This window comes from Miniopterus natalensis, chromosome 3 (assembly GCF_054644295.1).
Source record: "Miniopterus natalensis isolate mMinNat1 chromosome 3, mMinNat1.hap1, whole genome shotgun sequence".
Classification (NCBI taxonomy): domain Eukaryota; kingdom Metazoa; phylum Chordata; class Mammalia; order Chiroptera; family Miniopteridae; genus Miniopterus; species Miniopterus natalensis.
In genome coordinates this window covers 83087571-83102350 of record NC_142083.1, presented here as the reverse complement: position 1 = coordinate 83102350, position 14780 = coordinate 83087571, and the positions used below count along the sequence as shown (strand labels likewise).

Here is a 14780-nt window from a genome sequence, read left to right as displayed (position 1 = left end):
TAGGCGCTTTCTAAATGTCTGTAAGGTTCCTTCTCCCTAGGCTAGGACTCCAGGAAGGGGCAAGGCAGGCTACCCAGAAGGCATATGGTATTGAGACACTGCTCACAGCTACAGGGCCTGATAGCCCCAGCTGACTGGGGACCTGGGCAAAGAGGAAAAAGAATTCACATTTATTGAGTACCTACTATGTGCTTAACCCTCTCCACACTCTAGTACCAGACTCCCTAGGTTCAAATCCTACTTCAACTACATATTCCCTGTGTGGCCCTGGGCAAGTTCCTAAATCTCTCTGTGCTTGATTCATCATGTATAAAACAGTCTCTGCCTCACAGGGTTATTGATAGGATTAAATAAATTGATCCATGTAGAGTGCTTAGAACTGTGCTGAGCACATAGTAAGCATGTTGTAAGTATTAGCTATGAATATATTTATTTAATTCTCATAGCCACTCTATGAGTGCAATCCAACTTTGACAAATGAGGCTCAGAGAGGTTATGTAACTTGCCCACGATCACCCAGCTGGTAAGCTGCAGAGGTGGGGTTTGAACCTGTGTCTGTTTATGCTCAAAGCTTGTGTTCTTATTCTTGCTTAGTACTGAAAAGAGGTTAAAGATGCTTGTATAGCTGCCTGTCACCAAGGCAACAGAGGCTGGTCCAGTGGCTGGCAACAGAGGCTTCTTCCCTTTTGCTGACATCTGTGGCTCCTTGCCCACCTGCTGTTGGGGACCCATCAGGCCAGGTTCCATCTGCTCACAGAGTAAGCCAAGTGCACCCATGGGATCTAGCCTCAGCTTTATCCCCAACTCACTGTGTGGCCTTCGGCAGGCCACTTGACCTCTCTAGCCACACAGCATGATACTCTCTGGGGACACAGATGGGTTGCAAGGTCTTCTCTGCCCCCTTCCTACCTGTCAGCCACCAGCCGTGGGAAACTGACTCGCTGGCTTTCATCCATGTGGACATTGTTTTGAGCCACGAAGGGGCGCTGGGCCTGGAAGGCTCTGACCACTGCGCTGCCCTGGAACGTCTCCACCACGTGGGAACACACGAAGGAGTGCCTGACTGACTCTAGGCGTCTGAGCTGGCACGAGGTGGCCACATACAGGCTCTGAAGTGGGGCAGGTGGGGAGGAGAGAAGTTACAGACACAGAAAGGTAGTTTGAGAAGTACAGGGAGCCCCTAGTACAAAGTCCCAGACCAGGCTCTGTTACTGGCTTGCTGTGTGACCTTGGGCCAGTTGCTTCTCCTCTTTGGGCTCCAATTTCCTTGCAAAACCAGAAAGAAACATGGTTCTTTTTAAAATCACCTGGGAAACTTCAAACACCTCTAATGCCCCACCCAGAACTATTCAATCAGGATCTCTGGTGGTGTCACTGTGGCCCTGGTATTTTCAAAGCGCCTTCCAGGTATTTCTACTGTACAGCGAGGATTGAGAAACCACTAATCTAGTGTAAATGTCTCATTCCCATAAGGCCAACTGCTTCACTTAGGGCCAGTTACTGTGGGAACAAAACTGTAAAAGGCAAGGAAGGCAGTCAGCCAAGTCGAATTCATTTCTTTAACTCTAGGGTTACACGCCAGTTGCTGGGAACATAATGATGCACAGATAAGAGGTGTTGTTTGGTTTGAGGTTGCCAGTGTGTACAGCTGGCAGGAAGGGGGGAGGTGCATTTGCTGAACACCTGGGCTGCATGCAGGGCTCTTTACAAACAGTATTTAATAATTGTGAGGTGGGCATTAGTGGCATTCACAGTTTGCAGGTGAGAACACCTGAGGCTCAGAGGGATTAAGCACCTGGTCCAAGCCTCTATATCCAGCAAGTGGCAGGGCCTGGATTCAAACCCATCTCTGCCTGACTCCCAAGCTCTCAATGGAGAAGTAGTCCCTCCCCAAGTCAATAGGACATAGAGAAGACCTGGGATGGTCATGGAGGCCAGCGTTGGCCATGATTTTTGTCTGACTATCATGGTTTTTCCTACTCTACTACTGAGTTCCTTGCGGGGGGTGGGGGGGTGGGGGTGGCTGTCAATTGTGGGACCTGATAGTAGAGGTGGTCACATAACACAGCCGAACCAGTCAAAGTAAACTATCCCTTTGCTCACAGTGATTAGCTCAGGGATGAAACATTCTCCATAAATGGCCAATCAGAATCTTCCCTGGGATTGATATATGAACGCTGAGCCAAAGAAAAGGTTTCTTTGTGTTGGGGCTGCTAAGGTAGGATGCTGTAGGTATAGGGTTGTAAGGGGCCATCAGACCTGACCTCTAGAAAGAGAGTGTTGCAAAATTGAGCCAAGCAGAGCTAAGCCAGCGGTTCTTAAATGTTAGAATGCATCAGAATTACCTGGAGGGTTTATTAAAACCCAGGTTTCTGGGCCCAACTCCCATAGTGTCTGAATCAGTAGGTCGTGGGCAGAGCCTGAGAATGTGAATTTCTAACCAGCTCTCAGGTGATTCTCTGCTGGTCCAGGTCCATACTTTGAGAACTACTGAGCAAAGAGAGTGACTGTGTTCTGGTGATAGTTGGCCACTGCACCTACTACTCATAAGCCATTAAATTCTATTCTTCTGTTAAAGTTAAATTAAGTTGGTCTCTGGCTCTGGCAACTGAAAGTCTAGCCTAATGCACAGTGTTTGAGGCCTTGCAATGCCTTCTTGGTTTCCAGGTAACCGGAGAGGAGGAAACTCATTTCAGCAGCAACAGAACAACATGTTAGCTATTAAGAACATCGATGGGAACATATGGGAGACACAGCTTAGTAAGTACAGGAGTTAGAAACAGACTGTGGTGTCTCTGCCTCTGGGAATTCTTCTAGGGATGGCCCCCAACTGCCCAGCATGGCAGACTCTTACACCGACTCCTGCCCAGGAACAGGGGACAGGCTGAAGTGACCTCAGCTGCCCCCAGCAGTCTCCCCAGCCTCTCCATACCTGAAACCAAGCATAGAGGAGCAGCAGCGGCAGGATGGCCACAGCAGCCAGTGGGGTGGCCACTGTTACCACCAGGCTGACCTCCAGGAGTCCAAAGGTGTAAATGAGCAAGGACCGGAGTTTGTCGGGGATGTCCACATCTACTGTGTCTGTCTCCTTGGAGAAGCGGTTCAGCAGGTTCCCGACGGGCGTCCGCTCGAAGAAGCCAATGGGAGACCGTGCCACGTCCCACAGGAGCCTCCGGAAGAGCAGGCTGGATGCCCGGACCCCCCCCAGGAGCACTGCGGCCGTGGAGGCGAGCAGCCCTATAGCTGCGGAGAGAGGGTGTCAGCATGAGGGCTGGAGACCCCACCCCACCCCCACCCCCACCCTGTGGTGGCCAACTTATGATTTGGCCACCCAAGTTATCCCTTGATGGAATCACCCTGTCCATCAGGAACCTCGGAAATAGGATCTTTGCAGATGTCATTAGTGAAAGATCTTGAGATAAAATCATTCTGGATTTAGGGCGGGTTCTAAATCCAATAACTAGCGTCCTTTTAAGAAGAGGTAGAAGCCAAAAGAGACAGAGAAGGTGGTGTGAAGACAGAGGCAGAGACTGGAGTGATGCGCTGCACACTAAGGACCACCAGCACTGCCGGCAGCCAGCAGAAGCTAAGAGGGAGGCATGGGATGGATTCTCCTTCAGAGCCTCCAAGAGGAACCAACCCTGCCGACCCCTTGATGTTGGACTTCTGGCCTCAGAACTGTGAGAGAATAAATTTCTGTTTTCTAAGCTACCGAGTTTGTGGTCCTTTGTTTTATAGTAGTCCTCAGAAACTAACATACTTCCCTTCCTCCCAGTGCCAGTCTGTGTGCTTGGAATGGGACTAACTTCACTCCCTGTTTCTGGGGTGGGACAAATTTCATCCCTGGCCAATCCAAACCACTGTAGTTTGTTCAGGGATGAACACGTGACCCAAGTCAGGCCAATGAGAGTGAGACCTGGGACTTTGCTAGGGCTTTAGGGAAACAGGTGCTTGCTTTCTTGAGGTGGCAAGGCTGGAGCTGTGGGTACCATCTTACCACTAGGCATCTACCTTGCCTGGACAGGAAGCTATCACAGAGGAAGAAAATGAAGCCATTCCCACAGCCTCACTGGACCCCTGGATCCAGCCATACCTGAAGCTAGTTATCTGTGGATTCCAGTCCTACAAGCCAATAAATTCTCTTGTTGCTTAAACTAGTTTGAGATATACAGTCACATGGTTAATCTATTATAGCTATATAGTTAGTATCTTTATTAATGTCAAACGGAGCAGCAGACTTCAGACTAAGGAAAGTTATCAGGGAAGAAGAGGGGCATTACATAATGATAAATGGGTCAATTCTCCAAGAAGACATAACAGTCCTCAACGTGTTTGTCCCTAACAACGGCATCAAAATGCATGAGGCTCATCTGGAGGTTTGGGGTGGGGGTGCTGAAAGTCACCCCCAGTCAGACCTTGGGTTTGCCCTCTGTGCGGGAAGCAGGCAGAACCAGCTGAACTGTTGTATCTGTCCCCACCTAAGTGCTCAGCTACCCCTACATCTGGGGGCCAATATCCTGCATTTGCCAATGAGTCTGGTAAAGACCGAGGATTCCAGAAAGGGAAGGATGTGCCATGTCCCCCTCCTCCCATCTTGAGGATGCAGGTCTGGGAATGGACCTAGGACATTTACACAGATCTTCAGGGAGGACAGTTTGAGCCAGGGATGGGCAGGCCAGGGAGCCCTGAGCACCTTGGGTGGGAATGAGAGGATGGAGGGTGAGGAAGGTCAGCGAGGGGTACCTTGGAGGCACCCCAGGAGCCCGAAGACCCAGCCTCGCAAGGCCGCATGTGTCTGCCGCCCGTTCACGGTGGGGTCGTCCGCCCACAGGCTGAGCCAGTAGCCGCGGCAGAAGGAGGCCACTTGCTGGCAGAAGAAGAGGAAAAGCGCGTAGACGAAGAGTGGGGTGCCCACAGCCCGCACGTAGCTCAGGTACACGGTGGCCTTCACCTGCAGCACACGTAGGGCAGATGGGGTAGAGAGGGGTCCGGGGGAGGGGGGAGAGGAAGAGCAGGTGAGGCTCCCAAAACACACCAATGGGCCAGAGGGAACCACCGTGCAGACCTCACAGGTCCCCTCAGCACCTCCCAGCTGCAGCCCCATCTCCCCTACAGGCCCCACCCAGCCTCAGGACCCCTTTCCTGTGTAGAATCCCAGAGGGCCAGTGGGAGCCTTAAAGGTGACTTTGGAGTGACTTATTGAACACCTACTATGGGACAGGCATGTGCCTCTATCCCCATCTGACAAATAAGGAAACTGAGGCACATACAGGTAAAGCCACTTGCTTAAGGTCCACCTCCTACCAACCTGAAGTTCTCCATACAAGCTGCAGCGGAGTGAACTTTTGAAAACATCAACCTGATCCCATCTTGCTGTTGCTGATCTGCGCATGGCTTTCTCTTGCTCTCCGAAGAAATTCCCAACCTCTTGTACCCCTCTCCGACCTTACTCCTCACTATCTGCTGGTCTCTTGGGATCCCTTTCTTTGCTCCTTCCTACCTCAGAGCCTCTGTACCTGCTGTTCCCTCTGCCCAGGGTGCTCCTCTCCCTGTTCCTTCCAGGGCTGGTTCCTTTGCACCCCTCAGGGCTCAGCTCAAGTGCTCCCCTCAGAGCATCCTATCCAAGCAGGCCCCGGCCCCTTGGTTGGTTGCCACCTCACAGCCCTTCTTTATTTTCTTAAAGGATTTATCATTATCGGATATCATCTTGCTTGTAGCCGAATTGTATGCTGACTGTCTCCACGCACTAGCAAGTAATCACCAGGGCAGAGGCTTTCCCTGGCATGTAACGGGGGCTCTGTAAATGTTTGCTGGGTGGGTGGGTGGGTGGATGGTTGGGTGGGATGACGGGCAGTTGGGTGAATGGGTAAATGAATCGGTAGATGAGCAGGAGGGTGAATAGATGGGTGGATCTGTAGATAAGTGGATGAATGGATGGAAGGGTGGATGGATGAGAGCGGATAAATGGGCGGATGGATGGGTGGACGGGTGGATAGATGGATGTTTGGGTGAGATGGATAGATGGATGAGTAGATGGGTAGGTGGATGGATGGGTGAATAGGACAGATGGGGTAGGCGGGTCGGTGAATGGGTGGAAAGGCGGGCGGATGGATGGAGAAAGCAGCAGAGAAGAAATAGTACAAGCTCCAGGTTAGGACTGACCTAGATTTGAGTCCCAAGTTGGTCATGTGCTAGCTGCAAGAACACTGAGAAGCCTCTCAACTCTCTAAGAAGTCAGTTTCTTCATCTCTAATATGGAACTATCACCATCTAACTTTAGGGTGGTTGTGAGCATTAAGAAATAGAAAGTGTCTAGAATCTTACTTGGCACATAGTAGGTGTTCAATAAAGGTGACTGACCCCTCCCCCCGCCCCCAGTACTGTATCTGGTGGCAGGTCTTGAGCCCGAGGGCAGCAGTAGCAGTGAATGCAGAGAAGAGGGAGCAGCTAGTGGTTACCCTGCCATAGTGCACACTGCCCTCTCCTGTTGGCAGTCCTGCCTTCTCAGGATCATTTAGGGGAACCTTTGTCTGGGCCTCTGAAGTGGTGCTGTCCTCGGGGATTGACTTCACGGACCTGTTATTTAAAAGAAATGAGGAAAAATCAGTGTCTCTCTCCATAGGGTGTGTGTGCCCAACCTTCATGGCCACTGATACCAGTGAGCTCTGGGGTACCCTCTCCATTCATTTATTCATTCACTCACTCACGCACTCATTCATTCATTTATTCATACATTCTTTCAATCAACACACCGAGCTATACCCTCCTCCTGTGGTGCCCAGCTAGATGCCATCTATTACCCCAGAGTTGAACAAGCCTGTTCTTTCAATGCCACTTCACCGAATGAACTTATTTGCCCAGCTTTAGAACTTGGTTTTCAGAGTTTTCATTTTGGCCTAAGCTTTGCTACAATCATTTTATCCCGCTGTTTACCCTCAGATTTGTTGATCTAGATTGGCAGAATGTTGATTTTGTCCAATTCACTTGTTGGAGACTCTTTGTATGTTCCTTTCAGCTGTGGATGAGTGGGCTGACTTAACCTTAAATGTGAATTACCATCTGCTAGTTGTGAAACCATGGGCAGCTGACTTAACCTCTCTGCCTCAGTTTCCTCAGCTGTACAATGGGGATAATCTATATCTATCTATCATCTGTATATTTACACTTGGAAAATTGGTCATTCTGTGAACTGGACATTTGGGTACTTAATCATTTTGGTCATTTGATTGTCAAACAATTTCTGATGAATTATCCCACACCTGAGCACCATGGTGGGTATTCAGCAGGTGTTCAATCCAGAATAGTTTTGGCTGCCCCCTACCAGCCTGAGCTGCAGGTGGTCTTCAGCCTCAGCCTGTGCCCTCCCTGTGCTCAGGACCAGAGCAAACTCACCTCTCTGGTCCACCAGTGGGCCTCCCACCTCCAGCAGAGCCTCTGGGGTCCTCAGGGCTGGTCACGGGTTCTGTCTCTACAAGGTTAAGGGAGTCTTGTCACATGATGGGGGCCAAGAACTTGGGGTCTAGATGCTGACTTTGACACCCACTGGATGTATGGCCTTAACTTGTCTGAGCACCCATGTCCTCTGCTCTGGCTCCTGCAACTGCTCCCAATTCTTCCAGGGTTCTTCCGTGAGCATTATCCATTCAATCACTCACTCTTTCATTTATTCACTCAGCAAATATAATCAAGCACCTGCTATGAACTTGGGGCTGGAAAACAACAGTAAACATGTACCTAGTTATACTACTTCCGGTTCCCCTGACACCCTTGCACAAGCTATGGCTGGAATGTTCTTTTCCGATTAACTTTTACCCAACCTTAGGCGTCATCTTCCCCAGGAAGGCCCCTGGTTGCTCGACCATCCCCCTGGGCTGGGCGGGTTCCATCTCCAAGCTCCTGGATGGTGACACTGTGAATCACCACTTAGGTGGGCCAGTGCTAAACAGGTATTTTCAGAAGAGGCAGAACCTGGGGCTGGGGGCACCTGGCTTCGAGTCCTTGCTTCGTCATGGAGGGGCAGTAGACAGCCTCGTGATGAAAACCACATGCTCTGGGTTCAAATCCCAGCACCTCCACTTCTAAGCTGTGTAACCTTGGGCCAGTTCCTTATTCTGGGCCTCAGTCTCCTCATCTGTAGAATGGAGGTAGTTAAGGTGCTGACCTCACAGGGGCAGAGTGATGAGTAAAGGAGTTAATGTAGGCGAGGTGCCATGGCCTTTTTTCATCACTCACTGTGGGTGAGCTTGGGTTGGTGACTTCGCTTCCAGAATGTTATTATTTTCCCAGTAAGCATTGCATTCCCTGGATTACGATAAACCCTAGCTAGAATGGCTTAGGTCTTCTGACCTCTAGACAACAAATGACCTCGCTCAGTCTCTGGAGCAGTTAAGAGCATAAACTAAATTCTAATCTTGTGATCTTGGGCAAGTTATTTAATTTCCCTTGCCTCAATTTGCTCATCTGTGAAATGGCAGCAAGAAAAGCACGTGCCTCAGAGGGGTGTTGTGAAGATCAAATGAGACCCCGTACATTTACAGATGCATTTAGCACAGCCCCTGGCTCATGGACAGTGCCACTGGCTCTTACTAGGGGGATGGTTTGCCTCTCAGGAGAGCCATCTGCCTCAGGCATGGGCCTGCAGGGAGGGTGTGGTCAGAGCCATTGCTCATACCAGTTGGATCCTTGGCAGGAGCCAGACAAAGAAAACCAGCAAAGCCCAGCCAGTACCTCCTTCTCTGCCTCTTGGCTGGCTGGCTCGATCCAGAAGGCCAACAAGGGCCCCTTTCCTGTTCAGAAGCTCCTGGTAGGAACCCATCTCCGCAATGGCCCCATCTTCAAGCACCACAATCCAATCAGCCTGGGGCAGGACATGGAGTGTGTGGGTCACGAGAATCCGTGTCTGGGCAGGGAAGGGGTGGAAGTTACAATCATGTGCTTGACCAGCCTCTCAGAGCCAGGGGTGTGGGCAGGAAGAGCCTGGGTTAAGAGTGGGGCAAGTTCCCTCAAGAAAGAGGGCTCCTACCCTCTTTCTTGGAAACAGCATGTCACAATAGAGATATAGAGGGGCTTCTTCAACCTATGTCTCGAAATAAGGAGTTCACCTGAACCCAGTGACCTTAGGGAGGCAGAGCTGTAGCAGTTTAACTACAGACCCACAAGCCAAAATCACTGCTGTTGTAAGCCACTGAGGTTCAGGGATTGTTTGTTATGTGGCACTGTCACAGCAAAAGCTGGCCATTACAAAGAGGAAAATTGGACTCAAGGAGGGTGGTGGTGAGACAGACTTGGGTTAAACTTTCTCTGCCTTTGCCCCATGCCCTCTGATACATTTTCCCAAACTTACTGTCCCCTGGAGCAGCCCATTGGGCCCGATGACCTGGTTGAAGATGTGCTGGCCAACATGGGCATCCAGGGCTGCCAGGGGATCATCCAGCAGGTATACGGCAGCCTTACTATACACGGCCCGGGCCAGGCTCAGGCGCTGCTTCTGGCCCCCAGAGAGATTCATGCCCTGTGGCCACAAGAGAGGGACAGAGCCCTGAGTCTACATGCTGGGTGAAGCTGGTGCGATGGGGCCACATCTGCTCATCAGAGTGAGGCACAGCTCGCTGTGCCTGTCCTCCAGGGCCACCTCCCAGCTGTGACACTTGCTCTCCAGCCAACACCACCCCAAGCCAGGCTTTACCCAGCCTCCCACCTCCCCTTCCAGCCAAGCGTTCTGGAGGAATTGCCCGCGCCCTCCACGGTGTTCTCTCCTCCCACTCACTCTTTTCTCCACCTGAACCTATTATGCACTTGGCCCTAAGCTGGGCCCTTTCTCTCCCCCACTGCCCTACCCTCTTTGTCTCCCCTTTGTCCCTCTCGCCACACTGCCCACAGCTCAGGGAAGCAAACAGGCCCAGCCACAGTGCCTCCTTGTCCCAGGAAGGCCCAAGCCCCTCACCTGCTCCCCAATTTGAGTGTGGACCCCTGCAGGAAAGCTGCCCACGTCTGGCCACAGGGCACAGGCCTCCAGGACTCTCTCCAGCCACGATGGGTCCAGTTCCTGCCTGAAGCACACATTCTCCACCACGGATGTGTTCTGGACCCAGGCCTCCTGGGGCATGTAAGCCACAGGACCCTAAAACACAACTCGCTTTGGCAACGAAGAGGCCCATGGGGCTGGAGGTAGGAGCGACTGTGGAGGAATAGTGGCTGGTGGTGGAAGGTGGAGAGGGTGAATGGAGAGGAGGGGGAGGGGCAGGGAGGGCTCTAGGGTGGGGATATTCTGCAGAAAGGCAGGGGTGTGGCCTCACCTTGATGTTCACGGACCCCTCTACCTTTGACAGCTCCCCGAGGAGTGCGGAGAGCAGGGAGGACTTCCCTGCCCCCACTGGCCCAACCACAGCCAGCAGACAGCCCTGCGGCACGGTGAGGTTTATCCTGGAGGGGAGACACATCCCTGGGTAGGACCCAGACGAGTCTGCAGAACTGGTGAACCCCAGGCACTGCTAGCCTTTCCCACTGGTGATCCATCCAGGAGGTGGCTAAGAAGACACTCAGGGGCAGTCCTTCCTTCTCCCAATCCTTATCTGGCTATGCAAGCAGCCATCATGTCCCATGCACATGCATGGGAACACATGCATGCACACCCATACACATGCATGCACACATGTGCACATGTAACACCACAATGTATGCACACATGCATGTATACACAAGTGCATGCACACACTTTCACAAATGCACATATATGCACACAGCATGCATGTGCACACACATAAGTGCATGCACATATAAACAAACATGCTCTCACACATGCACACCTATGTGCATGCACACACAGAGTTTATCATGGCAGGAGGACTTAACCAGCATTGTCTCTTGACTCAGTCATAGCAACAAACTCCTCACTACTCTTCCTGCTTCTGTGCTTGGCCCCTGCCCCTGTTCATTTCCCACCCAGAGGCCAGGGGGGCCTGAGTTAAAAATGGAGTCAGATCATGACACTCCCCTGCTGAAATCCTCCAGGGGTTCCCATATCACGTGGGGCTCTGACAATCTTGAGAGACGCCCAGTCTCTTATTGCTCTAGGTGAGCCACAGTGACCTCCTGTTTCTCAAACACAACTAGGGGAGATTGTGCCCCCCCCCCCCCCAGGGTGTCATTGGGCAATGTCTAAAGATATTTTAGGTTATCACAACTGGTGGAGGTTGCTGCTAGAATCTAGAGGGTGAATAATGGGGGTCCTGCTAAATATCCTACAATACATAGGACAACCCCCACAACAAAGAATTATCCAACCCCAAATGTCAGTACAATGAGCTGAAGAAACCTGGGTCTAGGCATGCTCCTGCCCCAGGAACTTTGTACATGCTGTTTCCACTGCCTAAGAGCTCTTCTGTCAGGCTTGTGCAAGTCTCATTCCTTCCCTTCATTATGACCTCAGTTTAGATGCCAGCCCTTCTCTCACTACACATGACCCTGTCAATATGACACTCCGTCACCCTGATTTCTCAGTTATGCACTGCCACCCATCAGAATGTCAGTCCCAAGAGTGCAGGGCCCTTGTCTGTTTTGCTCACTTGTCTGTTTTATTCCCAGTGCTTGAAACAGGGCCTGGCACATAGTAAGTTCTCAATAAATACTATGAAGTGAGTGAATGACGAACGACAGATACTGGCCAGGATTAATTTTAGTCCCCTTCATAGGGAGTTTTGGGGTTGGCTGAGGTGAGTCTTCTGCTACAAAGACCTAGCCAAAGAGTTGAAGGCTAGAGGTGACAGGGAAGTAGGGACAGACACAGAAGGGAGAGAAACAGGCATGGCTGACCGGGCTGGGGCTCTTCTTGGCTAGGCCTCTCCCATGTCATCTTGACCAGTCTGGGGAACAGAAGATGTCTCCACAGGTGCCCTGTCCCCCCCATCTGCAGGAGTTCTTGTTTCTCTGAGACTCTCTGCCAGGGCTGGTCCTGGGAGTCTCCTTGATAGAAAGCCAGCCCAGGCTCACCCATGCTCCAGCCCCAGGCTGCAAACCAGCACCATCTCTCACACAGGAAGCAGCATTTTCTCCCTGTCAGCAGGAGGTAGTTACCAGGGAAGGCCCTCTGTACCTGTGCAAGCAGGGTGGGCTCTCCCGGGACCAGGCAAAGGTACCTTCTTGCACACTGATGCAATCCTTCCTGGCAGCTGCGGGCATAAAAGACCAGTTATACCAGACGCTCTTGGCTGGCTTCCTTTTCCCAGAGACCCTCAGGCACTGCCCCCCCAGAGGCAGCAGGAAACCTCTCCCATTGAACAAACTGTCCTGCTACTCACAGGCTTGAGTGTGACCCTAGGATGGTCACAATCTCTCCCTGTGGGATGGTTAAATAATTCAGGAGTCCATAAGCCACAGCCCAGGGGCCGGATCCTGCCTGCCATCTATTTTTATAAACATTTATTGGACCACAGCCATGCCCATTAGTTGATATTTTTATTTTAATGGATTCTTTCACGTTGCAACAGCAGAGGTAAGCAGCTGCAACACAGACCGAATGGCCTGCAAAGCCTGCAACATGGACAATCTGATCCTTTACAGAAAAGTTACTGGGCTTCTGATATAATTTGTCATCTAACCTGGGGCTCTGGAGAGTAAAGGGAGTATTGTGAATTTTACTGGGACAATAGGTGTGACCAGGGACACTGATCTCCCTGTATAATGAGGAAAGAACCAGATCAGTGGTTTTGGACCCTGAACACACATTTAGAATCACCTGGAAAGTTTTGTTTTAAAACACAAGTCTCTCCCTGGCTGAGCCCAAATCCCCAGGTCAGAATCTCCATGGGGTGAGGTTTGAGCGTCTTCCAACTAACGAGCAGCTGACACCCACTGACACCCACTGGACTGGATGGTCTCTAGGGAAGGGTTGCAGATAAAAGGCATGATGCCCAGTTGAATGCTTTTTTGGTATAAGTATGTCCCACATATGACATGGTATATGCTTATACTCAAAAAATTATTCTCTTTGGATCTGAAATTCAAATTTAACTGGAAGTCCTGTGTTTTTATTTGTGAATCTGTCTAACCTGCTCTGGGGATGGTCCCTTCTTAACAGTCTTGGCTGTGGGATTCTCCACTTCCCCATCTATGAAATGGGTGGTGGTGGGGAGATGAGGTCGTCGCTCTCTAGAGCACGCTGAACTGTGCTGGCACGTGGCAGTACTCGGTCCACATTATTAGCTGTTGGCATTGGTACCAATCTCACTGTTGTACACCTTTGGGCGAGGAACATAGACAGGGAACAGTGAGGCTCTGGCCCCGGCAGGTGACCAGGTGTGTCAAACACGTGGCTCAAATGAGACCCAGGGGTCTCTGGGCCAGGGTCCATGGGGCCCTCCACTGGGGACAAAGGCACAGTAATCATGGCCCTCAGCTATTTATGGAGCACCTCCTGAGAACTGGGGCTTGCTGGCTTTGGGTAGCTGTCAGGGTAATCCTGCCAGAGATGGGGCACAGCAGTGGGGAATTGGACTTACTGCCCAGGGCCACACAGTCAGAAACGGCAGACTCAAATTTGAACCCAGTGCCCAGTTCCCACCGCCTATGTCATACTGAGTCAGCTGAACGAAGCTGTGTCCAGCTGAAAATGTGCCAGAGCTTTGAGTAGCCTCAGAAACACCAATGTGGGGTTATTTAAAGGGCCCTTAGCCGACTTTCATGGTTCTTTTTCCTCTAGAGATATTTATAATACTAACTAAAATGCGCTGAATGCTGACTATGTGCAGGGCCCTGCTCTCAGTTCGATACTTAAACAAATCATCTCACCCTGACAAGGACCCTGTGCCAAGGTGCTGTGAAGATCATCATGCCCATTTTGCAGATGGGGACACTGAGGTTCAGAGATTAAATTCTGGCTGGGGCAGTCCAACACCACAGGCTAGGCTTTTAGCCGCCATGAGGGTGTTTTCTAGGTTGATGATGCCTCAGTTATGACAAGGGGAGGGTCTCAACCCTGTGAGGGGTTACCTTGTCTCTGCAGCAGTTCAGATAGTGTCACTGGGCCTGTAGGTGCAGGGTTAGAAATGGATGGGGCGGGGCAGGAAAGCCCGGCTAACTTGTGCTTAGTGAGTCCCCCCATAAGCGGCTCTTGTAATCTCTCTGATTTTCCTTTCTAGCTTTGCGCACACATTGCCATGCTCAGCTCCCGGACCTTCCACGCGAGGGCGAGGATCTGGCCTGTTAGAGTGCTCACTGCTGTACACAGACTGCATGGTGGCACCCAGTCGGTCCCACGAGCCGTCACCGAATGACTGGCAGGAAGCAACATCGTGGTGCTAGTTTCCACGTTACGTGGCTGATTGTGTGGTCTGCAGGTGCCATCTGCTGCTGCAGCCCCCAGCTGGGACCCTGGCATCCTGCCAGTGCCCTCATCCCTCCCAAGCCCCTCCTGCTCAACTCAGCACTCACAGCATCTGGAGAGACGTGAGTCCACAGCCTCAGGGTCCACTTCTTCCAGGCAGAGGAAGGCAGCCAGGCGACCGAAGGACACCCGGGCCTGGGGAAACCAAAACCCAGGTCGCCCGTGTGCCGGAGAGCAGAGAAGAACTCAGGTTTCGGGTAACAAAAAATGTGTGCATGAAGGTGGCGCAGACGATGGTGGCGGTGCCCTCCCACCTCCTTGCTTCTAATTAGCATGATTGGTACCACGGAGCTGCCCTTCTGCAGATCAGACCCTGGAAGAAGACTGAAGCCTTTCCGGGAGCATCGCCGGGCCATTAGCGGGAACGATTCTGCACTTGGTCCACCGGGGGCGCCCTTGC

General features: G+C 51.6%; 1 protein-coding gene across 3 annotated transcripts in view; it reads right to left on the bottom strand.

Annotated features, from left to right (window-relative positions):
- Positions 1–14780, bottom strand: part of ABCC6 (ATP binding cassette subfamily C member 6) — a 45469-nt gene that overhangs the window by 9382 nt on the left and 21307 nt on the right. The window contains exons 14-24 of one of the 3 annotated variants that reach the window (XM_016196303.2): positions 14428–14515; positions 12092–12167; positions 10296–10422; positions 9944–10120; positions 9344–9511; positions 8728–8899; positions 7393–7468; positions 6459–6576; positions 4744–4951; positions 2933–3243; positions 910–1109 (exon numbers count right to left, since the gene is read on the bottom strand). In XM_016196303.2, the coding sequence (XP_016051789.2) occupies positions 910–1109; positions 2933–3243; positions 4744–4951; positions 6459–6576; positions 7393–7468; positions 8728–8899; positions 9344–9511; positions 9944–10120; positions 10296–10422; positions 12092–12167; positions 14428–14515 (1721 nt within the window). The remainder of the gene's footprint in view (positions 1–909; positions 1110–2932; positions 3244–4743; positions 4952–6458; positions 6577–7392; positions 7469–8727; positions 8900–9343; positions 9512–9943; positions 10121–10295; positions 10423–12091; positions 12168–14427; positions 14516–14780) is intronic. The other 2 variants (XM_087815108.1, XM_087815109.1) reach the window with 2 other exon arrangements.